Raw genomic sequence first — 26,736 nt, forward strand, 5'->3', positions numbered from 1 at the left:
GGACAACAGAGGATGAGATGGTTGGATGGCATCACCAACTTGATGGACATAAGTTTGAGCAAGCTCCGGGAGTCAGTGATGGACAGGGAGGCCTGGCATGTTGCAGTGCATGGGGTCGCAAAGAGTCAGACATGATTGAGTGACTGAAGTGAACTGAACTGAGCAACAGTGCTTGTGTGTGTTGGGGCTGGGGAATAGGTTTTAAATGAGACAAGAATAGACTGTTACAATGATAAAATAACTCTTGGAAATCCCTCCCCACTTCTAGGAGGCCGACTAACTTCTCCTGATGCAGGTCTGCAGCCCTTCAGGGTTTCTTCCAACTCTGATACAGATCAATTGAGCGTCTGCTAAAGAAACTCACGTGTTTAGGGACTGTGATACACGGGAAAAGTTTCTTTTAAAAATACTAGAATCCCTCTCAGCATAGTGAGGTGGACCCTGGGAGATTCCCACATCACATCTGGTCCTCCCTAGGGCAGAGGCCTGGGGCATCACCCCGCCTGTTCCAGGTGTTTCCCCTCCCTCCCCTCACCCACTCAATGAGCATGGGCCAACTCCGGGAGACAGTGGAGGACAGAGGAGCCTGGTGTGCTGCCGTCCATGGGTCACAAAGAATCTGACACCACTTAGTGACTGAACAGCTACAACCCTCCCCTGAGCTGGCCTCTGAATTAAAAGAAGCCCCAAAATGTGATGGGACCCATGGAATCATCTCCATTTTACAAGAGGAAATGGAGTAAGTGGGGAAGGATGGTGTAACCAGCCAGGGTGACTTCCTCTTGGTGGATTGGGCTGAAATCTGAACCATGCCTGCCTCCCTCCAGAACCTTGCAGCTCATGCACTGATGCCACGCAGCTTGTGTGTACCTGTCTAAGAAGCCAAGGTACAGATGTACTTCTGCATTTCATTTCACTAACATTTTAGGTAAAGTTACTGATGCCTAAGAGACTGGAGGAAAAGAGTTTCCTTGACCATTTTGGGTCCCTGGCTGTTGTTGTTCAGTGGCTCAGTCGTGTCTGACTCTTTGCGGCCCTATGGACTGCAGCACACCAGGCTTCCCTGTCCTTCACCATCCCCTGGAACTTGCTCAAACTCATGTCTGTTGAGTCAATGATGCCATTCAACCATCTCATCCTCTGTTGCCCCCATCTCTCTTACCCTCAGTCTCTGCCTGGGCCTGAAAATTAAACTGACAAAGATTAACAGGAGAAAGCAGACAAATTTATTGCAGTTTTCTGTGCCATTGGAGCCTTCACTGGGAAATGAACACGTGAAGAAACGATGACCCTTGAACACTTTTACATTAGCTTTGGTGAAGACTGACGTTGTGGAAAACGCGGTAGGGCAGAGGGTGTGGGGTAAGGGTGACTTGATGAGACCTGTCCGTCTGGCTTCTGCTCGGTGCCCATCTCCCGCCGTGAGGATGCTCCTTCCTCTGGGTTCAGGGAGGGCACTTAGCACCTGAGGGTTTTCTGACTGCTTCTGGGAGGAAGTGCTGTACCTGTCATTTCTCTAATTGCTTCCCCTTAAAATAGTCAATGGGCCCCATGTTTGGGGGAAGCATGTTCTGAACTCCATCAGACTTAAATTATGGAATAGGATGCCTCGCAGCTTCAGCAAAATAAAATTAGAAAATATTTGCCTTGGAAATTTGCATCCTCAGCAGGGAAATGTCAGGTGTGGCAGAAAAAGGAATTAAGTAGGTTTCTCATGATGCAGGGAAGATGGAATAATGTGATGTCTGTCTCAACCAGACTGAAAACACCCCAAGGACAGGGGTATGTCTTGCTCCTCTTTCTGAGAGCCTTGGCAGAGAGCTGGGCACCCATGGGTGTTAGGATATTCTCACTTCAAAGTCATCAGTCACTGGGGCTTAGTTTTTTTCACCACATCTGGGCCTCACCAGCTGTTCTTCACTCTCCTTCCTTCTGTGTCTTGCACCGTCTGGGAACGTGAACACTGCACGAAGTCTCCCTTCAGAGTCAAAGGTAATGGGACAGAGAGACCCGCTTCAAGTTCTGGGCAGAAACTGCCAAGTTTAAATCACATTCTGAGAAGTGAGAGAGACGTCCTGCATGTACACGTAGATGAGTGACATTCACCTGCCCCAGCTTGATTTCTTCCAAGCCGACGTTTTGGCATTCATGCTGCTCAGAGCTGGGAGTGACGTGCACACGGGGTAAGGGAGGGAGGAGCTTCCATCAGCTGGGGTAAGGAAGGGAGGAGCTTCCATCGGCACCATCTTGACCAGAAGTGGAAACAGACTCCCGGGTTCTGAAACTTCCAGCTTATACCAGTGAAGGAACTTAATTCTTGATAAAAAGTAGCAAGGTTTCATCAAATATAGGTCACATCTGCACTGTAATACAGAAAACGTGAGATTCACAGTTTATAACATTCTGTGCTTTCTATAGAAATGTGTATTTCCCTAAACCCGTACATTATTAATAACCCGTAAAATATTAACTTCACCTAAAAATGCATTATTAACAATGTAATCTGTGTAATACACACATTGGTTTTCTCCAGATACTTTCTTTAGTAATCCCAAGCTCCCTTCTTCTTGATGTTGGTGAAAGAGACCTTTCTACAAATGTTAATTTGTAATGACAAAGAGGATTCACCAACTTGCAGCAAGGAGTCAAGACAGAATCAATAAATCTGTCAAAACAGCAAGATTTCAAACCAAAGCTTGCTCCCCAAAGTTGAGAAAGCGCGGGGCACTGGGGGAGTAGTATGTCTTTAGGAAAGCACAGCCTGGTGTTTTTGTTTAATGCAGGCACTTTCTAAAACAGGATCTCAAGTCCTGGAACCATCAGAAAGCCCACCACGAGGACACTATTGTTGTCTTTAATGCGTGTGCTCAAAGACGTTGTAAAAGAACCCGTGGTAACAGTCTACACACAGCCTTGTGCTTGTGGACCATTTCCACTCTAAAATAACAGGCTGGCTTTGCTCTCTGCCGACACCGTTGTGTGTTGCCAACTCTGTGTGAATTTTCAGAAGTGGTTACTGTTAGAAGGTGCACATCGTAATCCGGATCTCAGAAGGGAAAGAAGGAGGCTGTTGGCTTCTGTCTTCATTTGCTCCTCTTGCAGGTCTCCCAGGGTCTGGGAAAGGCTCAGCCCTGCAGCCTCTGAGCAGGCTCCCCTGGGAATGGCAGCACCCATATATGGTGTGAATTCAATTAGTCAGGTCCTCTGAGAGGCACCAGGGGACCGTGGAGGACATGGTTTCTTGAATTCTCATTTGCAGTCTCACAAATAATGTTCAAAAGTCATTAGACCATGAAGAGTTTTCATTACCCTTCATCAGTCAACAGCCATCACTCACTGATCGAGTGCCTCCTTGGGACACGATGCTGGGTACCACGGTGGGGACTCAGAGGGGATGAAGGGTGGGAAACCAAAGTGGCCGAAAGAAAACACAGATGCATAATGTAGAAGCACATGGAAGGCAAATCCCCTCGGATGAAATCGAAGAGAGAAGTGTTTCTAGAAATGTTGAGCTATAGGTTAAAAAAGAGAGAGACTTAGATTTCATCGTACAAAGTGAGAAACTGTTGAATGTCAAAAGTTACTGGAAGCAAAATAAAAAAGGCAAATAGCAAAGTAAGACAAAAATTTGAGCTCCATGACAGAGGGTTAAAGCCTTTACGAAAACTTGATACAGAGCAATGAGGGAAAACGCTCCAATAGAAATGAGGTGAAAGGAGACAGTCCCTTTACAGAAGAAAGGGAACAGCCAACAAACAGGCACAGTTGCTAAACCTCAGGAGTAATTTAAGAAATGCCATTAAAACTGTTACCTGAAGATGGGGTTTGCCTCTAGCTGGGTGTCAAGCCAAAAGACATGACCAAGAACAGGAGAAGGAAGGGTGTCTTACAGCAAATAAGGAGAACACCAGGGAGCTTCCCAAGAGGTGTCTTCTCGAAGTTTAAAGTTAAGGGAACATGCATATTCATAAAGGGGCTTGAGCAGAGGAGAATTCAGCCTAGAACTGGGGCCAAGGTTGAGATACTCCCAGCTTTAGCTGGACTCAATGTAGCAACTGAACCACCACAAGCTTTAGTTGATTGAAGCCAAGATGGTCAACATCATCATCGTTCCATCCTCCACCTGGATGGGGGCTTGTGGTTCTTCAGTTCCTCAGTCGTGTCGAACTCTTTGCAATCCCATGGGCTGCAGCAAACCAGGCTCCCCTGTCCTTCTCCATCTCCTGGAGTTAGAACAAACTCATGTCCATTGAGTCGATGATGCCATCCAACCATCTCATCCTCTGTCGCTCCCTTCTCCTGCTGCCTTCAATCTTTCCCAGCATCAGAGTCTTTTCCAATGACTCTGCTCTTCATATCTGGTGGCCAAAGTATTGGAGCTTCAACTTCAGCATCAGTTCTTCCAATGAATATTCAGGGTTGGCTTCCTTTAGGATTGACTGGTATAATCTCTTTGCTGTCCAAGGGACTGTCCAGAGTCTTCTCCAGCACCACAGTTCTTTAGCACTCAGCCTTCGTTATGGTCCAACTCTCACATCCATACACGACTACTGGAAAAACCACAGATTTGACTAGACAGACCTTTGTTGGCAGGTAATGTCTCTGCTTTTTAATATACTATCTAAGTTAGTCATAGCTTTTCTTCCAAGGAGCAAGCATCTTTTAATTTTGTGGCTGTGGTCACCATTTGCAATGTTTTTGGGTGGGGGTTTAGTTCCTGCGGAATCAGAGACGTGTATCAGATGTTGTGTATATCCCTTGAGGAGGAATTAGGACTCTATTTTATGGCTAAACTATTGTTTCTTGACTCAGGACTCTGTGCCTCTATTCCCTGACTTCCCTTGAGATCACTGACGGCTGAGACCTATTCAAGGACAAGCGCTGTGGCCAGGCCTAGATCACAGAATGACTTGGCCCCAAATGGCTTCTCTGATGTCCAGAAAGCCATGCCTAGTTCTTTCTCCAGAAACCCTCTACCCTGACGAGGTGAGGTACTTAGTCCCTCAGTCCTGTCCGATTCTTTGCGACCCCATGGACTGCAGCCCACCAGGCTCCTCTGTTCATGGGCTTCTTCAGGCAAGAATACTGGAGTGGGTTGCCCTGCCCTTCTCCAGGGGGATCTTCCCTAAACCTGTCAACATTTCCCTTTTTTATTCTTTTTCGAGATTGGCACGGGGACAGTGTAGCTCTGAGGTGTGGGCCACCACCTGCCTGTTCCTGCCCAGATCTCAGACACCTGCCCCTGCCCACCCCCTGCCCTCAGGTGGACAGAAGCTCTCCTGCAAGGCCTGGAGCTCAGGTCATAGCCCCTCGCGAGCAGAAGTGGAGGGACAGAGTTTTACAAGGAGACTGCCAGGCTCCAAGGGGCAGATGGGCTGGGAGAGGTGGCTGCAGAAGATCAGGCTTGGATGGTAGTCCTGGGCCCCCCAGGTCTGAAATGTCAGGCTGGGCTTCCTGTGGCTGGAGCCCATGAGACCCCCCATGACCACCCCCCAACCCAGGAGACCCTACTTCCTACCTGGGCTGCTTTGAGCAGATTCTTTTCCTGGCAATTGACAAAGCAGATCTGCATTTCGAGTGGCAGAGTGAATTAGCAGAAACCTGTCCAGGGGTGTTTGGCGATTTGTGTTAGCAGCTCTTCCTAGTAAGGGAACTTACCACAGATGTGACTCTAGATTTCTGTCCAGGGACACTTAATGAAATATTTTTAATAGTGAAAAATTGGAGACAACTTGAAGGTTCCACAGGATGGAAATTGCTATAAAGGCCATGGCAATATATCAATGGCAGGTGGGATGTTATGAAGTCTGCTGCTAAAAAAGCCAAATCATATGAACCCCAAATTGGCAGAAAATGGTGTTTTTATGCAAAGAAAATAACCCTGAAAGTATATTACTCAAAGTTTATTAATGTTTTATTTGGAAATAATATGATATTGACAGGTAAATTGTAAGAATGGTGCAAAGAATTCTCACACACCTTCACCCAGGCTCACCAGCTGTTTCCATTCCCCCATGTTTTCTTTCTTCTCTCTCTCTCTACACACACCACACACACACTCAAATATTCTGATGCTCTATAAAATAATATATAACTTTATATTATATAAAATTATATATGTGTATAGTAAGTACATTGCATCATTTGTATATAATATATAATTTTATATGATATACTATGCATGTTTAAGATGTACACTATTTATATCTTATATGAATACTGTGTGTATAAGGTATGTTATTATACATGTATTATTACACGTTATTTAAAATCATGTAATTCTTTTTTCTGAACTATTTAATTGAAAGTTGCAGAAATCATGACCTTCTCCCCCTAAATAGTGACCTTCACATCTTGTTTTTATTTTCTCCCTTTTCTCTTCTGTACTTTCCAAATCTTCTATCATTGTAATTAGATAAAAAAAATAACTTATTGTTGCATCCTAAGATGCAACTATAGCTCACAACTGTTTACCTGTCAAGTTTTTAAAATAATTTAAAGACTACTGGTGGGATACTAAGTTGATATAATTCTTTTGAAATCAGCTTAGAAATACGATCTAAGCTTTAAAACATACATTTCCTTTGAACTAATAATCCTACTTCTGGGATTCTATTCTAAGAAACTTTCAAATCTTAAAAGGGCATTATGTGAAAAATTGAATCATAATATTCTTTTTATGAGAAAAAAATGTGTATAAGACAAAGGTTCAACAAGAGAGAAGTGAGAACTAGTCTGTCCTTTTAAAGAAATCTTATACATGCATTAAAATCACGTGTGTGAAGGACTTACTACCACTGGGAAATACTAGTAAATGACAACCTAGGACCAGTGGTCTGGCTGAGTGGGGCACGTGTCTGGGTGATCATTCCGACAAGGCTCTGGTGGGGCCCCCAAGAAAGGAGCCCAGCTAAATGAGGAGGCTGCTCAGCCTGCAGGCCAGGATCACCTGTCCTGTCAGGAAAGGAGAGGCCAGAGACAGCCCTCCAGCCCCAGAGCACACTTGCCTGGGGACCCCTCCACCAGGGGCAAGCGAGCATGGATGGACCCCCCCGTCCCAGGAGTTTAGCAAGGAGGACTTGCCTTTCTCCTCATTCCCAAAGCTCGTCCACCACCGAGGCTGCCTTTTCTCCCACTAAATCCACCAGTGACCCCAAGATCATTCCCCACATAGCTTCCTGGAAGGCACTGTGCCCCCTGGACGTGACCCTATGAAATCAACCTCAGAGCCAAACCTTGGAGCTCAAAGTACACGTGGAGACTCATGGACCAGTAATCCTGGTGGAGGGGCAAGCTGGCCCTGAGCAGAGCCATCAGCACCCTGGGACGAGAGGCCCACCTCCAAAAAGATCAATTTTCAGAAACAGTGGTTATTGACCTGGGGAAAAGTTTCTTTTAAAATCCTGTGCGTGGTCAGGGTTTCATTTTCACTTCACTCCAGGCTATGTAGCCCTCCTTGGTTGCTCACACCCTTCTTGTCAAGGCTACTGTAATGACCTGATTTGCCCTTGGGAGGGGCCGCTGTCTCCCAGAGTTCTGAGTGCAACCCTTTGGTTTCTTTGGTGGACGTTTGGCTGTGAGTGAACATAGCCTGATGCAGCAGTGACTGTGAGATTTGGATGCTATGCTTTGCCAACCTTCTTGCTGGAATCCCAGATAAACACGGGGCACAAGCTCTCACTCCTGAGCAGACCACAGCCAACACCCCCTCCCGCACCCCCCCCCCCCGCCCACACCCCCAACCAGAACAGAAGACTTGCTGTCGCAGCTCTGGTGGATGCCAGGCCAGGACATGAAGGAATTGGTCATCCTCCAATATGATTCGTCCAATCTTACAAAAAAAAATCATTTCTAAAATGACCACAACCATAATTGTTGCTTGAAAAGAAAATCACTAAACATAGTGATATTCTCCATGCCAAACACAAGATCTCAGCAGTCACATGTCCTTAAGGAATGCCTCCTTAAGTTCGGATCAGAAAGATTTAGAAACTGCAGGAGTCTCGAGGATTTGCAAGCAAACCCTATATATCTATGTCAGGATGTCAGATCCAAGGGGTGAGCCAACTGAAAGGCAAAAAAAAAAAAAAAAAAAAAGATGCAGTCCCCAGGGATCAACTTCCAAGTGCAAGTTTAAACTTTAAAATCAGATGGGTCTATACCAAATGAGATCGGCAAGGGAGTGACATTTTAAAGGTTTGGGTCATTCAGGAGTAACAAAGACGACCATTCTGTGGGCCAGAGCAGCTGCTCTTTGATGTTTGAAAGGGCAGCAGACAGCGTACCCAGGTGGAATTAAGGCTGGATCAGGAGGCAGGAGAGTGAAGGGGAGAGGCAGGGAGGAAGCCTTTGACACTCCCAGACTTTGCAAACAGTGGGACACGTGGACACGCCCCAGAGAGAGAGAGGGCCGCAGGGCAGCTGTCTGCTGTCTCCTCTGCCTGGGAAAATGCGAGAGCTGGGCCAGGGAGGAGAGGGATATTCAGCATGACTCATCCACCCTGGTCTGGAGACCAGAGCAGGAATCAGTTCATTATCACGGGAGAGAAAGTCTTCGAACTCCGGTGAGCAGAGGCCCAGTTGTTCCCATCCTCTCCTGGGGAAAGAGTGAAGCAAGTGCCCTCTAGGGCTGAAGCTGTTGGCAAAGCCAAGCAAACCTGGCCTGGAAGGGAGCCCTGGCAGAGAGTCCCGACTATCTTCCAGTGGCTCAGAGGAAAATGAATCACCCAACCGTCTGCCCGTTGAAGCAGTTGCTTAGAATCGAGTTTCTGTTAGAAAATGCAGACCAGAAAATACCCTGTGGCTCTCGGCTCTAGAACCTGTGAGGCTGGCACATTGTACCTGGTGAAGGCGGTCTTGTCTTTCTGCCTAGACATGCGTGTGAGTTGGTAGTACTTAAATGTGCTTATTTCTGCCTGTAAATTTCACTTCTGCGGCAGGTTGTCATCACAAGACTTGAAGGATCTCCGCCTTTCAAAAAAGCCTTCAAGGTCATGACTGGCTGCCATTTTCATTGGCATGTGATGTTTGAATGTCACGGTGGCGTTCTAGGAGAATCTGGTTGGCTCAGTCCCTTCTGGAACAGCGGGGTGGGGGCTCTTTTTTTCAGAGGGAAGTCATAAGTCAGTTTTCAAAAAGGCGTCTTCTGAAGGAAAGAGCGATCAGACCCAGGAGAGAGGATGGGCTTTCAGAGATGCTTTCCCAGTGCTGCAGAGCAGCCCCATCTGTTTAGCTAAATGTATAAAAGTGTCTCCGAAATAAAAGGTGATTGCATGCATGCTAAAAGTTGCTTCCGTCATGTCAGACTCTTTGCGACCCTATGGACCATGACCCTCCAGGCTCCTCTGTCCTTGGGATTCTCCAGGCAAGAACACTGGAGTGGTTTGCCATACCCTCCTCCAGGTGACCTTCCCAACCCAGGGATCGAACCCTCGTCTCCTGCATTGCAGGTAGATTCTTTACCAATGAGTCACCAGGGAAGTCCATGGCTATGGGGGTGGGGTCAAGGCAGGGCTCTAAATCATACTGATGGATTTCAGAGTGAGTCCTCACTTTTGCTGGCCTTTCTCCTGCTCATCCTCTCCTTCTACAACACAAAACCCGGCAGAAATCAACTATCTTCAGCATCCGGGTGAATGAGGGCCACGCACACAAGCTTTCTGTCCTTGGGAAAGCGGGGAAGGTAAGTGTGAGGACATGCCACAATAGTAGGCTGTTTTCAGCCTGAACTGGCAAGTGCTTGGGTCTCTAAAACTCCCAAGAGACAACCGGCAGTAGGGCAGCCGGAGTGGCATCACGTGTCACCACACAGGTCCCCTGGGCCTTTTGGTGTCTCCTAGCGATTTACAGCTTCAGGGAGACGGGGCTGGAGGCAGTGCTGGGGTGGGGCGGGGGGAAGGAGCGGAGGCCAAGAGCATTTGATCAACAACACACGTGAGAGTCCTGGGGGCCCCCAGGAAGGGGAGGGCTGAGTTTTGTGCTCTTGGGTGGTCACAAGAGCCAGTGTAGGAAATACACTAAAGGCCCAGACAGATGCAGTAAAATGCAGTAATGATTGCAGCCCCTCTCTCCCCTCCAGGCTGGCATGACTTAAGGAAACACTGGGGAGACTGGAATTACCTTCTCCTCTGTTTCATCAGTCTCTCTCCCTCCTAGCTCTGCTGGTCTCAGCACCGATTCTCTTCAAGTGTGCTTCCATTCTGCACTTCTCTCTACATGTAGAAATGCTCACAACCAAAGCCACAGATGTCAGCCCACTGGTGTAATCGCTTTGCTGAAGTTCAGTGAAAGCCAAATATTTGGCTTAAAGATGGGCTTTTGAGTTTAATTGCCAGTGGTTACAATTATCTGCACAGGCACCCAGGTGATTTGAACGCAGCAGTGAATTCTCAACTCTCCGTGACACAAATGACAGCCTTTTTGTGGACGTGTCTATTACAGGAGGCTACGAGCACGTCTCCGTGATCGTGCTCCTCTTGGTGTGTGCGTGCGGGCCACGAGGTCACTGCTGGGAATCCCTGAACTCAGAGGTGGACCGGGGCAGGCATAGTATTTATATCCGACCCAGCCTCCACACAGAGAAGTTTGCTGGTCTTGGCGAGTATTGATAAGCTCACAGTGTGAGGATTGTCTGATCGTGGCAACATGGTGGGCGGCTGACGGGGCTGGGTGGGGGAGAGGTGGACTTTTCCAAACAGATCCACACTATCTAAGTTCTGTGCCAACCCAGGTAGCTTCCTCCTGGGACCTGAGTTCTGCTCCTTTGGGACCCCAGGCCTAACCAAATGTGGCCTTGGAGACAGAAAATATTGCCCAATTCCTGAGAGCTCTGAGACTTTCGGGCCGAATTCTCCCTGTGTGTTACAGCACTGGCAATAGACTCACAAGTTCCAAATAATTTGCTTATGTGTTGGAGAAGGGAATATCTACCCACTCCAGTATTCTTGCCTGGAAAATCCCATGGACAGAGGAACCCAGTGGGCTATAGTTCAGGGGGTCGCAAAGAATCAGATAAGATTGAGCACAGCACAGCAGCACACAAAATGCGTACCAAATTCTACCAGGTAAGTATGTTTAAGGCTGTTAAGAATACTGACTAATTAATAGATTCAGTCATCCATTCATTCACTTCTTCATTGGGTCAAATACTGAGCAATGACTGTTCCGGGGCCCTGTGTTAAATCCTGGAATACCAAGAAGAGGAAGACACGGCCCTGTCCTTCGTGCTAATTCTGCAGGGGAACACAGGTCAGTTCAGAAGTGGTTTCCAAAACAGGGTGATATCAGAAAGGTAGAAGCAGTGACAGTTGTGTCACTGTGGATCTGAAGCAACTGGGCCTTTTATACGTGGGAGTGACAGTTGGTACAACATTGTGGGAAATGCCTTGGCAATTACCTACTGCTGCTGCTGCTGCTGCTAAGTTGCTTCAGTCGTGTCCAACTCTGTGCGACCCCATAGACGGCAGCCCACCAGGCTCCCCCATTCCTGGGATTCTCCAGGCGAGAACACTGGAGTGGGTTGCCATTTCCTTCTCCAATGCATGAAAGTGAAAACTGAAAGTGAGGTTGCTCAGTCGTGTCCAACTCTTAGCGACCCCATGGACTGCAGCCTACCAGGCTCCTCCGTCCATGGGATTTTCCAGGCAAGAGTACTGGAGTGGGGTGCCATTGCCTTCTCCGAATTACCTTCTAAAGGTAAATATATGGTCATATTCCTGTAACCCAGCAATTCCGCTCCTTTGCTCGTTGTTGTTCAGTCACTCAGTCATGTCCGAATCTTTCCAACCCCACGGACTGCAGGACAACAGGCTTCCCTGTCCACCATCTCCCAGCGTTTGCTCAAAGTCATGTCCATTGAGTTGATGTTGCCATCCATACAACCATCTTCTGTGCTTATCCCACAATCATTGTGTGTGTATACCTACCAGATTACATTTACAAGAATGTTCATTGCTGGTTTATTCACAGTAGTTAAAACTGGAAACAACACAGATTTCCATTAAACAGGTTGGACAAGTAAATTGAGGTCTATTCATACAATGGAATAGTATGCAATGATAAAAAGGAATAAACTATTACCACACACACCATGTGTAACTCTCACAGACATAATGATGAGTGAGAAAAGCCAGGGGCAAAAGACCACCCACTAGGATCCTGTTTTTACCTGTGGTGGTAGAAATCAGCAGAGCAGTCCCCCCAGGGGGAGAAGCGCCAGAAATACAAGGGTTGCATACATAAATGAAAGTCATGAAGCTGTACACTTAAAATTCACACACTTTACTGCATGTATAACTCAGTAAAAATTTTAAAGTAAAAAATCTAGTAGCAAATACACAAAACAGAGTGCAATCAGTTAATGTCAAAAAACACATAAAGGATCCCTAAGATTGTAGGAATTATGGACAGTGTGCTGGGAAAACTTTCACATTTAATTGTAAATGCTACAGTTCTAGGAAGAGGACACATGGGATAGAGAGCACCTCGGGACTGACCTCCCCCACAGCACAGTGACCCTGGACGAAATGCCTTCCTGCACTTCACTTCCTAACACTTAAGCTAATAACATCTGAAATTGTCCAATACGGTTCAGTTCAGTTCAGTTCAGTCAAGTCGCTCAGTCGTGTCCAACTCTTTTCGACCCCATGGACCGCAGTACACCAGGCTTCCCTGTCCATCACCAACTCCCGGAGCTTCCTCAAACTCATGTCCATCGAGTCAGTGATGCTGTCGAACCATCTCATCCTCTGCCGTCCCCTTCTCCTCCCGCCCTCAATCTTTCCCAGCATCAGGGTCTTTTCCAGTGAGTCAGTTCTTCGCATCTGGTGGCCAAAGGATCGGAGTCTAATATGGTATCTGCAGGTAAACAACTACCAAAGAAGAAAAACTGATTTTCAGGGTTTTTTTTGTTTGTTTGTTTAGATGTCCTCTCATAAAAAAATAAACTTTGAAATTTTGGATTATTTTAAATTTATGGAAAAGTTGCCACGATCACACAGAGAGTTCTCCCATATGCAGCAGCAGGTTCTCCTCTTGTCAGTGTCCACAATAATGTGGTGCATTTGTCAAAGCCGCAAAACCAGTGTTGGTACATTACTGTTAACTCAACTCCAGACTTTATCCAAATTTATTAATTTTTCCACTAATGTCCTTTTTCTGTTCCAGAATCAGACCCAGAATACCACATTGCATTTGATATCTTTCCATTTTTAATTGACCTACAAATCAAAGTTAAACAGCATCCCCGTTTTATAGGTGGTGAGGGTCAGAAACAGTGTAGTTTACTGGCAGTGGGATGATCACAGGATTTAAATCTTGGTGGACTCTTCTTTGTGAAGAGGCAATCTGGTTTAGATGTAGAAGGTGCAGACTCTAGAATTAGGCAGACCTGAGCTTGGGGGCTTGCTTAGGTTTGCTCCTGAGGAGTTGTGAGGTCTGGAATATTTCATACTACCGAGACTCAGTTTTTCATCTGTAAAATGGGAAGCCAAAATACCCCTTACCGGGTAATATGAGAGTTTATAAATAATATATGTGAGGTGTTTAGACCATAATAATGCTCAATAAATAATAATTGCCATTCTCACAGCATCGTTGTTGGGTAGACCTGTCACTAGCAGTTAGGAAATGGATGTGTGGTCATCTGCTATCCAGAATGTAATTCTCTCCTATAAAAAGATAGGTAATTTTTATCCCACCAGCTTACCGTGGGTTACAACTGAGACACGCCACCTCTGATTAAGTGGCCCTAAGCAGGGGCGACTGGGGGGCAGGGATGGGCAATTATATTCCAGTCTGCTGGATTAACAGGTCAGTTCCTGGCATCTTAATGTAAAGCTTTCCATCAGCAGGCATGGGGGTTACTCTGCAAGTATTTTACCAGAAAATAAGCATCTAATACATTAACTTATATATCTTTTTCTTCTGAAAGGACTGTTGACAGTCTTCCAGTGCTTTCTGACAAGTTTTATTGGTGAGAAAAAAAAATAAAGTATGCTTTTTTTGTGGAAGATTAACACAGGCTTGATTTCTGGGGTGTGGATACGTGTGTGCCTATGTGTATATTTCTTCCTCTTCTTCCTTTGCAGGGATCTGAGAGAGTTCTGTGTCACTTTCCAAAATAGAACTCAAAAGTAGGTCAGTAAAAGAGCTGTAAAACAGGTCAATTGCCATAAATCTCAGCAGAAGAAGGAACTGGGGTTCAGCTTCGGAGAGACTGCAGGCTCAGACCTCCGGAGCCTGCTCTGACAGAGCCTAAAGGGCCATTTCTGGTTTTGGTGGGGAGGGATCAGCTACTCTATTGTACCCTGGCTGACCACGAGCATTTTCTTTTCCAGGATGGCCCCCCTCTCTCTAGTCTGGAGATGATGGGTGCCGGTCATCAGGAACCACGTGGCAGATTTAAGCCAGATGGTCATTAGGAAGCCCACCATGGGGTCAGGGACAACATGCTGCCTGAGAATGAATAAGCAGGAGACTTCTTCCCCCTCTCTGGATAGGTCGGGAAGTGGCTGGCTTTGAACAGCAAAACCACACTTCTGGGTAATGCTTCTGGTATTCCGATGCAATGCAGTTGGACACAGACTCTCATCCCACATCACCCACCCGGAGTGAGGCTGCAGTTCCCTCTGTGCTGCTGGAAAGGGGCCTAAAAGGATTAGACTGCAGGAATGGCTTTTACCTTACTCCAACGGTCTCCTCTTTAATGATACGTTGCTTCCTTACCGCGGTGGCTCATTTTTCCATATGGCACGCGAGACTGTCTACATCCTGCCCCAAGAGAGACAGCATTTTCCGGATGGGGAGGGAGTTTGCTTTCCTGAGACTGGGTTTTGTCAGATTTCTTGGCTCTCTCCCAGGTACAAGGGGCTCTCTAATATATGAGATTATGATTTTTAAGAAACCATCAAATTTGATTTTGTGACCAAGGCTCTTCCATGTGACTTTCTGAGTTATTACCGACACACACTTCTGGTTTTAAATTATTCTGACTCATGCTCTTATTTGTTTTTTCCATCGTTGGCAATATCTCTGAGTAACCACAATCCTTATCCATTGTCTGATTACCAGAACAAAACACAGTTTGAGGCTGTTTGGAGTTTTAAGAGACTTTTATTTTGTTTCTGTTAAATTGAAAATAGTACCAGAAGTAACAGACTTAGTTAAAAATCGAAGATTTTAGAAAATAAAACATGTCCTAGTGCAGACTGCTAGCTCTGTGGAAATCAGCTCTAACTTGATTTGCAATGGTAATGGGCCTTAACTGGAATAATTATAGAGGTTATTGGGAGAACGGTTTGGGAAAGAAATGAAATATTGCCTACTTATCTTCTTGGACCTCAGCAATAAATACACTTGCAGGGAATCACTGTTCTTGAGCTTGTGGTGGAAAGCTGCATAGGGAAGAAAACTCGTAAAGACCCAAATGGGAACATGGTCACACGCTGGTTCATTTGTCCACTCAACCAGAAGCTGCTGTCCCTTCTCTTCTCGGGCTGGGGGCCGGGCTTGGGCACATGTGTGTGTGCTCAGTCACTCAGTCACTCAGTTGAGTCTGACTCTTTGAGACCCTGTGCACTGTAGCCCCCCAGGCTCCTCTGTCCATGGGATTCTCCAGGCAAGAATACTGGAGCAGGTTGCCATGCCCTTCTCTGGAGGATCTTCCCGACCTGGGTATTGAAACCGTGCCTCTTGAATTGCCTGCATTGGCAGGTGGACTCTTTATTACAGTGTCACCTAGGAAGCTGACGCTTGGGCATGTCAGTTACAATGATGAGCCAGTGAAGGAGGCTGGCCTCCAAGTGCTTCCCTGTCTAGTAAGGCGGGCAAGCTCAGGTAATGCCAGCTGTGGGTCCCCAGAAATGTGCCAGAAGAATGAGGATGGCACCCTTTCGCCTGGAGTTCATAGAGAACCCCTGGTGGTTTAGATGGTAAAGAGTCTGTCTACAGTGCAGGAGACCTGGGATCAATCCCTGGGTCGGGAAGATCTCCTGGAGAAGGGAATGGCTCCCAACCCCAGTATTCTTGCCTGGAGAATTCAATGGACTGAGGAGTCTGGCGGTCTATAATCCATGGGGTCACAAAGAATCGGACACGACTGAGCAATCGACTGGTACTTAGAGAAGACAACACAAAAGAAATGGCACCTCTCTGGACCTTGAACATTGAATCAGTGGGTAGAGAGCGGGAGAAGGACATTTTGACATTGAGAGAAGCATACAGAAAACCACACTGGGTCAAACACTTTTCAAACGTTGAGTGGTCCCATATAGCTGAAGGATGGGACTGGGTATCAAGGGTGGGAGAAATGTGAGACTGGGAACACTGGCTGTGAAGGAGACGCGATATATTACTGAAGGCAATGAGGAGTCAGTGAAGCTTCCCAGGTATTAATTTTATTTTTTGTTTTACGTTGGAGTGCAGTTGATTATCAGTGTTATGTTAGTTCCAGGTGCACAGCAAAGTGATTCAGTTATACATGTACACAGATCTAGATTTCATATTCTTTGCCCATTCAGATTATTATAGAGCACCGAGCAGACTTTCCTGTGCTGTACAGGAGGTCCTTGCTGGTTATCTGTTTTAAATACAGCAGTGTGTGTTTGTCAGTCCCAACTCCTAACTTACCCCTCCCCTCCCACATCTCCCCTTTGGTAGCCGTGAGTTTGCTTTCGGTAAAGGAGTCTGTTTCTGTTTTGTAAAGAAGTTCATCTGTATCAATTTTTAAGGATTCTGCATATAAGTGATATCATGTGATATTTTCATTGGAAAGCAGGGTGACGGGAGAAGAGCCCCAGGAGCCTGTGACTCTCACAGAGCAGAGACCCCGTAGTTCCCTAGCCCTGGGACCCTGGGGGCAGGGGAGGGGGCAGAATAGGAGGCATTTCTGAGGCTGAACTGACAGGACTTGCTAACTAATTAGAACGGCGGGGTTGAGGGAGAGAGAAAGGATGGGGTCAGATGCGGCTTGAGTCTGGGGCTGGAACCAGCAGGGAGGGAAGGAGACAGAGGGGCCTGGGAGTCAGAAGGACCCAGTGTCCAATCCCAGGAGCACTTTCAAGGTTTCCATTTGAGGACAAGTCAGCTTTCAGAGCCTCCGTTCCTTCCTTCAAAATAAGAGCAATGAGCAGGATTCGCTGAGGGCTGATGAGACCCTGGAGGCCTGGGGCAGAGGAGACGCAGCAGATGCTGTCTGCTATGCCTGTTTGGGGTCTTCTCTGCATCACAGGACGAGCGTGTCATGAGAATGGAGGGCGTTGTCTGCGCCTCTAACCTTCAGTACAGGAGACAGGAAAGCACTGGGGACATTTACTCAACTGTATTTTTCAGCCTAGGGCAAAGAAGGGCTTCCCTGGTGACTCAGATGGTAAAGAATCTGCTTGCAACGCAGGAGACGCGGGTTCGATCCCTGGGTCGGGAAGATCCCCTGGAGGAGGGCATGGTAACTCACTCCAGTATTCTTGGCTGGAGAATCCCATGGACAGAGGAGCCTGGTGGGCTACAGGCCATGGGGGTCGCAAAGAGTCAGACATGACTGAGGAGTTAACACTCCAGGACAGAGAAAGTTGAAAAGCTGCTCAGGAGTATTACCGAAGAAAACTGGAGGAACAGGAATGCTGGCACTTTTATGCCTGGGCGGCAGTGATGAGCTTTCTCCACTGATGGTGTGACGGGAGAGCTAGAGTCAGGATGTGGTGGTGATGGAAACCATCAAATGCCTGGTGACTGCTACAAAATGCAAATGGCATCAGATCCTAGCCTGGAGCTGAGTGCAGGAGGAAGAACAATAGACCCCAAGACCCCAGGCTCTGGAAACAGGGGTGGCTTTTCTGCATGAGTCTGTCAAGGAGTTCATGGAAGACAAGAGCCCTGCCTGAAAGTGTCCATCAAAGAAGCATGGGAAGTATCATTCCTTTACAACATTGTGTTAGTTTCAACACTGTAAAGTAACTAATAAAAAATAAACCAATAGAAATAACCAATAAAAATCAATTAATAAAAAAAAAAAGCATGGAAATCTGAGGTCCAGAAAGCAGACTGACATAGCTGTGGTGAAGAAGCAGGGCCCTGGCGCAGACAGATGGACGGATGGACGAGCGGAGAGCCAAACACACCCATGTCGGAGGAACTGGCCTCCCCAGAGCCCCCCAGAATTGCTCCTTCACCCTCAAAGGGAATTGAGTCCTGGCCTCCGAAGAGAAGTTAAAAGTCTCAACTGCAGAAAGACACGCTGCGCCCTCCCCACCCAATAAACCAGATACAACAGACACTTCCTCTGCTTCCCTCAGGCCCAGGCAGATCCTTCTTGGAGCTCCATGGCCACATTTGGCCTCCACAGTTTCAGAGGAATCAAGAAACTGGAGAAGATCCAAAAGAGAGCAAAAAAAAAAAAACATGATTAAAGAGAGGAAGAATAGGACCCAAGAGGCAAGTTAAAGAAATTGGGCTTGATTTGCCTGAAACAGTAAAGACAAAATGGGAACTGCATTCATATATATGAAGAGGGGCCGCTGTCCATTTATTTCCCCATTTCAAGAGCACAGGATGAGAGGCAAATGGCCTAATTTGCCACAGGAGAGATCATACATGTATGTGCGTCTCGGAATGGGCTCCCATGGGGTTACTGCACCAAGAGGCTGCAGGGAAGAAACCTGCTGGGGTGTGGAGGTGTGGAGACCCTGGCTAGTCTCCAAAGTCATTGTCTCGCCCCCCGCCACCCCCAAGCATCCCAGCTCTTCTGGCTTCTGGGAACCCAGGCATCTTTTCACGTAAGTGAGTGGCCAGCCTCCATGGTGGGAGCAGCTTTGCTTTTCTCTCGCAGGTCTCTTCATCCACGACCTTTAAGCACAGCTTCTCATTGATGTGTTCACGAGACAGTCAGCAGCAAATGCCGGCAAGTTCTCTGGCACCCGGCAACAACATGACTTACCACTTCTGACCGTGGCAGTTTAGCTCAGGTCACTGTGTGACTGGCCAACCGTGTGGTGAACACATTCAGACAACCTTGTGGAACTCCATGCTGCCGGGGAGTTTGCTCCGGTTGTCACTGCCGTTGCCATGCTTAGACCTAAGTACCACCCATCACTGTGAGTACAGACACTATTCAACCCTCGCTCATAGGAGGAAGAGCGTCGAGATGCAGACCCAAGCTTATGTGCCTGGCTTCCCCTTTTGCCCCCAGTTTGACAGGAAACCGGGACCCCTGTAAGAGTAAAGTGGGAGTGCCAGAGACAGTTATGCTTGGACAAACTGGGACCTCAGGCCACCTTGTCTATAACTCTTCAGAGCTCAAAAACAAGGGAAGTGCCATCGATATTTAAATTATCAGGACTCCTTGGAAGCTAGAAAATATATAGAAATGGAATGTTTGCTTTATTAAATATGTTTTAGTCATCTGTTAGTAGTCACTCAGTTGTGTCTGACTCTTTGGGACCCCATGGACTATAGCCTGCCAGGCTTCTCTGTCCATGGAATTCCCCAGGTAAGAATCCTGGAGTGGGTAGCCACTCCCTTCTCCAGGGGAATTTTTCCAACCCAGAGATTGAACCTGGGTCTCCCACATTGCAGGCAGATGCAAGGGAAGCCCAACTGCATGACTAATCACCACCCAGATTAGTGGCTCAGGACAACAGAAATGCATTGCATGCAGTGTCTGTGGGTCAGGAATTCAGGAACAGTTCAGCTGGGTGGGTTTGCATCAGGGTCTCGCTGGAGCTGGTAGGCAGATGCTGTCCTGGGCGGCCCTCATTTGAAAACTCGACTGGGGCTGGAAGATCCACTCCCAAGATGGCACACCCACGTGGCTGATGGCCAGAGACTTCAGTTCCTCACTTGAGTTCTTCCCAGTGGGGTTGTCTGAGTGTCTTCGCCACATGGCAGCTGATTTTCCCTCCAAGTGAACGACCCGGGTCCCTCATGCCTTTCAGGACTTGTCTCAGAACTCATACACAGTCACTCTGTGCTTAGTTGCTCAGTCCTATCTGACTCTTCGCAAACCCGTGGACTGTAGCCCACCAGGCTCCTCTGTCCATGGGGATTCTCCAGGCAAGAAGACTGGAGTGGGTTGTCATACCCACCTCATACAGCCACTTTGGCCCTATTTTACTTATTAGAATGAGTCTCTAATCCCAGCCTACATGAAAAGGGAAGGAAATTAACCTTTATTATATTTCTTGAATGAAGGAGGAGCCACACATATTTGGTCACTGCTGTTGTAAGTTACGATTGGTTTTGAGATTCCCTGTTCACCGTTATCTGAGTGCTGTCGTTTCATTCAGCCTGTCTGCACGATGGTGGGAGTGGATGGACCAGTGCAGCAGGGGGCTGTCTGGAAAGCTGGTGATTTGGCCATGTGGTATTCTTCCTCCCAGGTGCTCTCAGTCACCTGGGTACTCACAGTGGGCACCACAGTAGGCCTGTATGGAGAAGCTGGAAGGTCAGTTGCTGGGGTGACACGGATGAATATAGATGGGGGAAGGGAGCCAGCCTAAATGAACTTCCATGTCCCTTCTGGTGGTGAGCATCTCTGAGTTTCTGATTCCTCCAAGAGCATTCTTTCTCTGGTGTTTGGACAGGTTACTAATGTACTGATTCTGTGCAACAGTTGGGGTATCAGAATTTTGGGGAGTTAATCTACACAGAGGAGGCTCCTTGGGAGCGAGTTTCTAGAGGTGAAGCCATGGACTTTTGGAGTGAAGATTCTAAGAAAACAAAAGTGGACTTCATGTTATTATAGGCTGAGAAGATCATGAGCTTCAGTCTCCCCATGAGATGGAATTAAAACGATTTCCAAGAGTCTTAATCACGGGCGATTGTGTTTGTTTACCTTTGCAGCAAGCCGTGGGGACAGTACTTAGAGAGATGAAAGCTGTTTTGTGAGCCTGTTTCTGAAGCTCTGTCAATAAGTCGAGTGGGAAACAGGCTGACTGTTCCCTTAGAGTAGAAGTCAGGAGTGTCTGCCTGTAAAATCCTGCCTTAGGAGCGTTTGCCTCCATTTTTCATGCGCTCGGACTCAAAGCAGATTGAGTTAAATGTGAGCTTGGATGAGAAATAAATGCCCTGTTCATTGTGAATGCCCAGGCTGTAGAGCAAAAATAGCACACAGGAAACGGTACTGCAAAGGTCAATTCTTCTGGAAAGGAAAGGAAAGGAAAGGACAACAAGCCATCTATCTGAAATTTTAATGAGCAGACCCTGGCCTCTGACCCCATACCATTACCTAACAATCCAGTATTGAGCGCCACGTCGGCTTCCATTTCCTGCTAACCGGGAGGAGGAGGCAGGCTTCTCATCCAAAGGCCGACCATCTGCTAGACCTAAGGCTCCCCCTCTGCCTAGCTGGCTGTTACTGAGGGTCATAAGTCTGTACAGATAGAGTGTTAGCCCAGGCTTCTTGCTTCACAGAGGTGGTGGATTAGAAACTGGAGAAACCAGGGCTGGTGGATAGGATTTTCTTTACTATCTCCATCCCCCCACACCCACATTGGCTGTTTTGTTTCATTCGATCACAAACAAGCCAAGGACGGTCCTGGGGCACATTTAGCCCTTTGGAGAAAGCTTTGCAACTTCCAGGTTTTAAAAAAATGGACTTCAGTAGTCAAGAGCTGAATATGAAAAGAGAAAAAGAAATGGATTGTTCGGAGAGAAAGTGTATAAAGACTAATACACAGTACATATTACATCCATTATGAATAAACAATTTAACCAGTCAGACAGATTCAAGAGGCCAGCAGCTGGGCTCATTCGAAAGTGAGTCTCCCCCACTGATCTCAAAGGACACAATTTAAAACTCCCTTGTGCAGTGTTTCTGGAAGTTCTAGGGAACAAGGGCAATCAGAACCACCTGGGTCCTTGCTAAAACTGTCCTTCCCAGACCTCCACAATAAAGACCGCCAGTGCACATGCCATGGGTGTGCATTCTTAAAAACAGCAGCAATCTCCTGGCTTGGGGAGGTATTCTATCAGTTCCTGGAATGCTCACTACCACCACCTGGGAGGTTTGTATTTTACTTTGACTTAACAGATGCTAAACCCAAAGCTTGGAGATCAGAATTAAATCTGCGCCTGCAAATAGGCCTGGTGTGGGCTCAGAGTTACCACTTAGCCCTTTGGCCACAGGAAAACGACTTAACCTCTAGACATTGTGATGTCCTCATCCATATCTTCAGGATCTTAAAATGAAACAATGCCTGGGAAGCACTTTTAGCACAATACTCTGATTACATGAGGTGTCTAATAAATAATGCAGTAGTTAACAAAACAACCTAATGATTATTAAAGAGGCCAAGTAACCAGCTCACCCCATTCAATAGTCAGGATTGATCAGTTTGTCCGAGTAGACAGAAAAGACTTGGAAAGCAAGAGGCGTTTCTCATTGGTTTGGTTTCCCAAGTCCTCAACGAAGCATCGCTAATTGCTAACGGAGAGAATGAAAGTACCAAGGACAGACGGAGGGGTGAGCAGTAGGGCCGGACTGAAACTGGGGCTTGGACCCAGGCCTGGCTTCCAGACAGAGTGTTGAGATGCCTTGGCGCTGAGGAGGGCGTCCTGGGGCCAGTGCTTCTGGCTTTCGGGTTTTTTTCTTTTTTTTAATAAAAGGCCTGAACGTTGTTTAGAGGAGTTGACCTGGTTCTTAGGAACATGGCAGAAACCTAGGGGTGGGAGGGAAATAGGAGGAAAGCCACTTTCCTGTAAAAAGAGGTATTGAGGAATGGAGTTTTCTCAAATACTGGCTAAATGCCTCTAGGAATGACGCTTGGTCAGAAATTGGCGGGAGGTCACAGGACAGGTTTTTGTGCCTGGTTCTCCCTCTGGGCTGCATAGTGGAGTCACCTGGGGCTTCAGAAACTTCTCAGCCTCCATCCGGGCTTCCCTGGTGGGTCAGATGGTAAAATAAATAAATAAATCTGCCCAAAATGGGGGAGACCTGGGTTCGATCCCTGGCTGAGGAAGATCCCCTGGAGAAGGGAATGGCTACCCACTTCAGTATGCTTTTTGCCTGGAGAATTCCCTGGACAGAGGAGTCTGGCAGGCTACAGTCCATGGGGTTGCAAAGAGTCAGACAAGCCTGTGCGACTAACACTTCAGGCTCCATCCATGGCTGGAGATGCTGAAAAATCTGGGTTGGGGTGTTATCAACCCCTTAGCCCTTAGGGTTCTAATAGGTGGTCAAGGTTAGGGATCTTGGTGGTTCCACAGGTGGTGGGCACCCATCTTGATGCCCTCCCAGCTCCTTTAGTCTGCGAAGCCCTCTTCTTGCTGGTCCCATGGTCTAGGAGAAGGCAAGCCCTGCTTTAATAAACACTGATACTGTGTTCTTTGAGGCCATGGAGGCAGAAGAGAAGGAGACTGCCAAGAACTCAGACTGGAAGCAAGTCTCATTCATCTCACTGCTGTTTCCCAGACACCCAGTGCTCCCTGGCCCCTTGGCTGGAGAGCCTCATTTCAAGGTCGTGGGAGGCCACCCAGGAACAGTATTTTTGACAGACAAACCCAGTCGTTTCTTACACCAGGACAGTTTGGGAAACATTGCTGTGCACCTTTTGGTTTTGGGGCGGGGGGGAGGTTGGTCCATGCTCTGGAAAAGAAACGTGAGCCAATCTATGAGGGTAAAACCTAAAGCAACGCCTCAAAAGCAGCATGCCCAGAAGTCGCGTGTCTTCAGGTCCAAATTCAATCTCAGGCGGGAGATGTCCCCGTTTGGGAATTTAACGGGACCGGCCCGGCTGGGGAGCGGCGGACAGCCTTTCAGACCGGCTACCCGCGTTCCGCTGGTTCCCGGCGGGCCTGGAGCGAGCAGCCGAGTCATCATTTCCAGCCTCAGACTGGAAAGCTGGACCGTGCCGCCGCGTGTGCTCTTGGCAGCCGGGCGCCCGGGGCCCCGCGGCCACATCACCCCGGGGCGGGGATGTGTGTGCGCTCCTGCGCCCGGCCGCCACCGAGCCACGTCTGTGCCGCCGCCGCCGCCGCCGCCGGGGCGCGCGACCCGGGAGGCGCCCTGCCCCGAGCCGCCCCGGGGGTGGGCGAGCGCCGGCTCTGGGCGGGACCCTGGGCGGGGGTTGAGGGGGAACCCCGAGCGGTCTCTAGGACCCGCGGGACGCCGCCGGCGGGCGGGGGAGAAGATAATTTGTTCCGTGGTCAGGAGAACGGTGACTGCGGGCCGTGGATCCATTTCACAGGCCTGCCTCCTCGCCCTAACGATCTTCCTCGTCCCGGGGCCAACTCGGACAGTTTGCTCATTTATTGCAACGGTCAAGGCTTGGCCCGTGCCAGCACAGCGCGCGCGCGCACACACACACACACACGCGCGCGCACACACACACGCCAAGGGAAAACTTTCTTTTAAAAAAATGAAAGCTTAGACGAGCTCTTCCGCGGCCCGAGCGCTGCGCGAGGGGGTTCGGAGCTGCCTCCCCGCGGCAGGAAGTCCCCGCGGGTCGCGACGCCCGGCCCCTGCCCGGCGCCCGCGGGGGATGGTGCAGCGCCCGCCGCCCAGCCCGAGAGCTGCCGCTGCACCGAAGGCCGGCGACGATGGCCGCGCGCCCGCCGCCCGCGCCCCCCGCCCGCGCCCTCCTGCTCGCCCTGGCCGGGGCTCTGCTGGCGCCGCGCGCGGCCCGAGGTAAGTGGCCGAGCCCAGGCGGCGGCTCGCCCGCCAGCCCACTGGGGACCCGTCCTCCCGGGGCTCCGCGCGCCCTTCTGGAGCGGGGGGGACACGCAGGGGCGCATGGCGGCGCGCGGGGACGCGGCTGCGGAGCGCCGGGATTCGGGCACCCGGCTCGGAGGGACCCCCGCCGCTCACCCCCCGCCCACCGCCCAGGTGCCAGCTCCCGGGGGGGAGGAGGGAGCCCCTGGCTCGGGGCCCCGAAGCCGCCTGCGCGCGGAGCTGGGGGGCAGAGCCTCGGGGCCGCTCGCGCGCCCTCCCCTCCCTGGGCTCATCTGCCAGGGTGTCTCTCCCTTGACAGTTACACGTGTCGCCCCGGAGGATGCGCGCGGGTCCTCTCACCCTGTCCCTGATGAATAGCCCCCGACCTCCATCTCTGACTCCGGTCACCTCTCCCTGAGGTTCCCTGTCCGCCCCTGCCTCCCCCTCGGATCCACTGCGCTGGGGACGCGCCGTCACCGCGCAGGTGAGCCACCCCCACGCCTACAGGTGTGCCCGCCGCCTTCCACAGCGCTCTCCACTTAAAAAAAAAAGGACTCTCGTACTCACTTCTTTAATTTTCTTTCCCTCTTTTTCCGGACTCCGGATAGCTCCCCCGTGGTCCGCGGCGGCCAAACCTGAGCAGAATCTTTCTGTCTCCCGCCGCTCCGTCACGTCCTCTGCTCACTAGTCGCTTAAATCAACTTTGTGTAAAGCGACAACTTAACTCCAAGTTAGGCTAAAGTGTGGCTGTTGTAGCCGTTTTATAAAGATCTAGGTTTCCCCCAATTGTCTACCCTTAAAATAGGGCACCTGTGGATCTTTTTGCACGATGAGAACTCAAACAGCAGGTGCCTTTTTAAAAATTCGCAAGTTTCTGCGGGTCCCCGTCCCCGCCACCGCCGTCTTTCTGCCGCCGGAGGCGCTGTCGGCCTAGCGATGAAAGGCTTGCCTCATCTCCAGCTCCAAATTTCTATGGTTCTGTATCACAGGCATTTATTTTTTCAGCAACTGGCCTCAATCAAGAATCATTACCATCTTAGGGTACGTTTAGTTTTGCCATTGCCACGACTACCCTCTACCCTCCCCCTCCACCGCATCTACTGTAATGTGGCTAAAACCCAGCTCTCATTAAAATCCACATGCCGATGAAGACCAATTTGGAATTAATGATTAAATAAAAGGATTGCTCAAAGCAAGGAAGAAGCAATGAGAAAGCCAAGAAAAAATACTGCTGACTGTTTAGTTGAATAACTCTCTGACCTGCAAGTGAAAATAATAGTCATCAAAAATGTTTTGAAAGACTTTTGTACAAATTGGTCCTTTTGAATATTTACTGAGAAAGAACTTTTGAAAAAACTGAAACAGAATCTCAGAGTGTGCCTGAGGTGGTCTTTGCCTTGGCACATGCTCTGTACACATAAACAGAAGTCCACTGAACATGGACAATAAATGCTTTTTTTTTTTTTTTTAAGAGGAAAATGTTTACTAAGTCAAGCTAATAATGGGAAATTATTTCATGGAGGAAGGACTTTTATTATTTTATGGCTGCAGCTTTGGTTGAGAGAGTTTTTCCCTAGGATAGCTATGACTCAGAATAGAAAACCAATTAAACCAAAACCTTTAGAATGGTCCCGGGGCTCTCCAGATGGCACTAGTGGTAAAGAACTCGCCTGCCAATGCAGAAGACATAAGAGACACAGGTTCAATCCCTGGATTGGGAAGATCCCCTGGAGAAGGGAATGGCAACCCACTCCAGTATTCTTGTCTCGAGAATTCCATGGACAGAGGAGCCTGCCGGGCTACAATTCATGGGGTTGCAAAGAGTCAGACATGACTGAGTGAGTAACACTTTCACTAGAAAACGAGTTAAGCTGAAACATTTAGAATGATTACATGCTGAGATATCCCAGGATTCACTGCTTGTTTATCCTTGGGTTCTCAGTATCAAGTCTTAAATTAGTCAGTGCACCAAATCAGAGCATGGAGGTTGTTTAAAAACCCAAATGTGTAATGAGACATCTCTTTGTGTTGGCAAGAGCGAGGGATGAATAACCACTTGTTGAAGATGGGGCATATTTTGGGGTTTATCTCTCTGT

The 26,736-nt window shown here is 48.5% G+C and overlaps 1 protein-coding gene and 1 long non-coding RNA gene across 2 annotated transcripts in view; one reads left to right on the forward strand and one right to left on the reverse strand.

Annotated features, from left to right (window-relative positions):
• Window positions 1-1,203: 1,203 nt before the first annotated feature.
• LOC113884630 lies at window positions 1,204-25,561 on the reverse strand. The gene is made up of 2 exons (XR_003508944.1): window positions 25,208-25,561; window positions 1,204-2,363 (listed from the first exon to the last, which is right to left on the reverse strand). It is a non-coding gene; the product is annotated as an uncharacterized LOC113884630 (long non-coding RNA).
• The window catches only part of ADAM12 (ADAM metallopeptidase domain 12), a 395,901-nt gene continuing 393,259 nt past the window's right edge, over window positions 24,095-26,736 (forward strand). The window contains exon 1 of the mRNA XM_027529319.1: window positions 24,095-24,616. Coding sequence (XP_027385120.1) covers window positions 24,529-24,616 — 88 coding nt within the window. The 5' untranslated portion in view covers window positions 24,095-24,528. The remainder of the gene's footprint in view (window positions 24,617-26,736) is intronic.

The sequence above is a fragment of the Bos indicus x Bos taurus genome, chromosome 26, assembly GCF_003369695.1.
Source record: "Bos indicus x Bos taurus breed Angus x Brahman F1 hybrid chromosome 26, Bos_hybrid_MaternalHap_v2.0, whole genome shotgun sequence".
Classification (NCBI taxonomy): domain Eukaryota; kingdom Metazoa; phylum Chordata; class Mammalia; order Artiodactyla; family Bovidae; genus Bos; species Bos indicus x Bos taurus.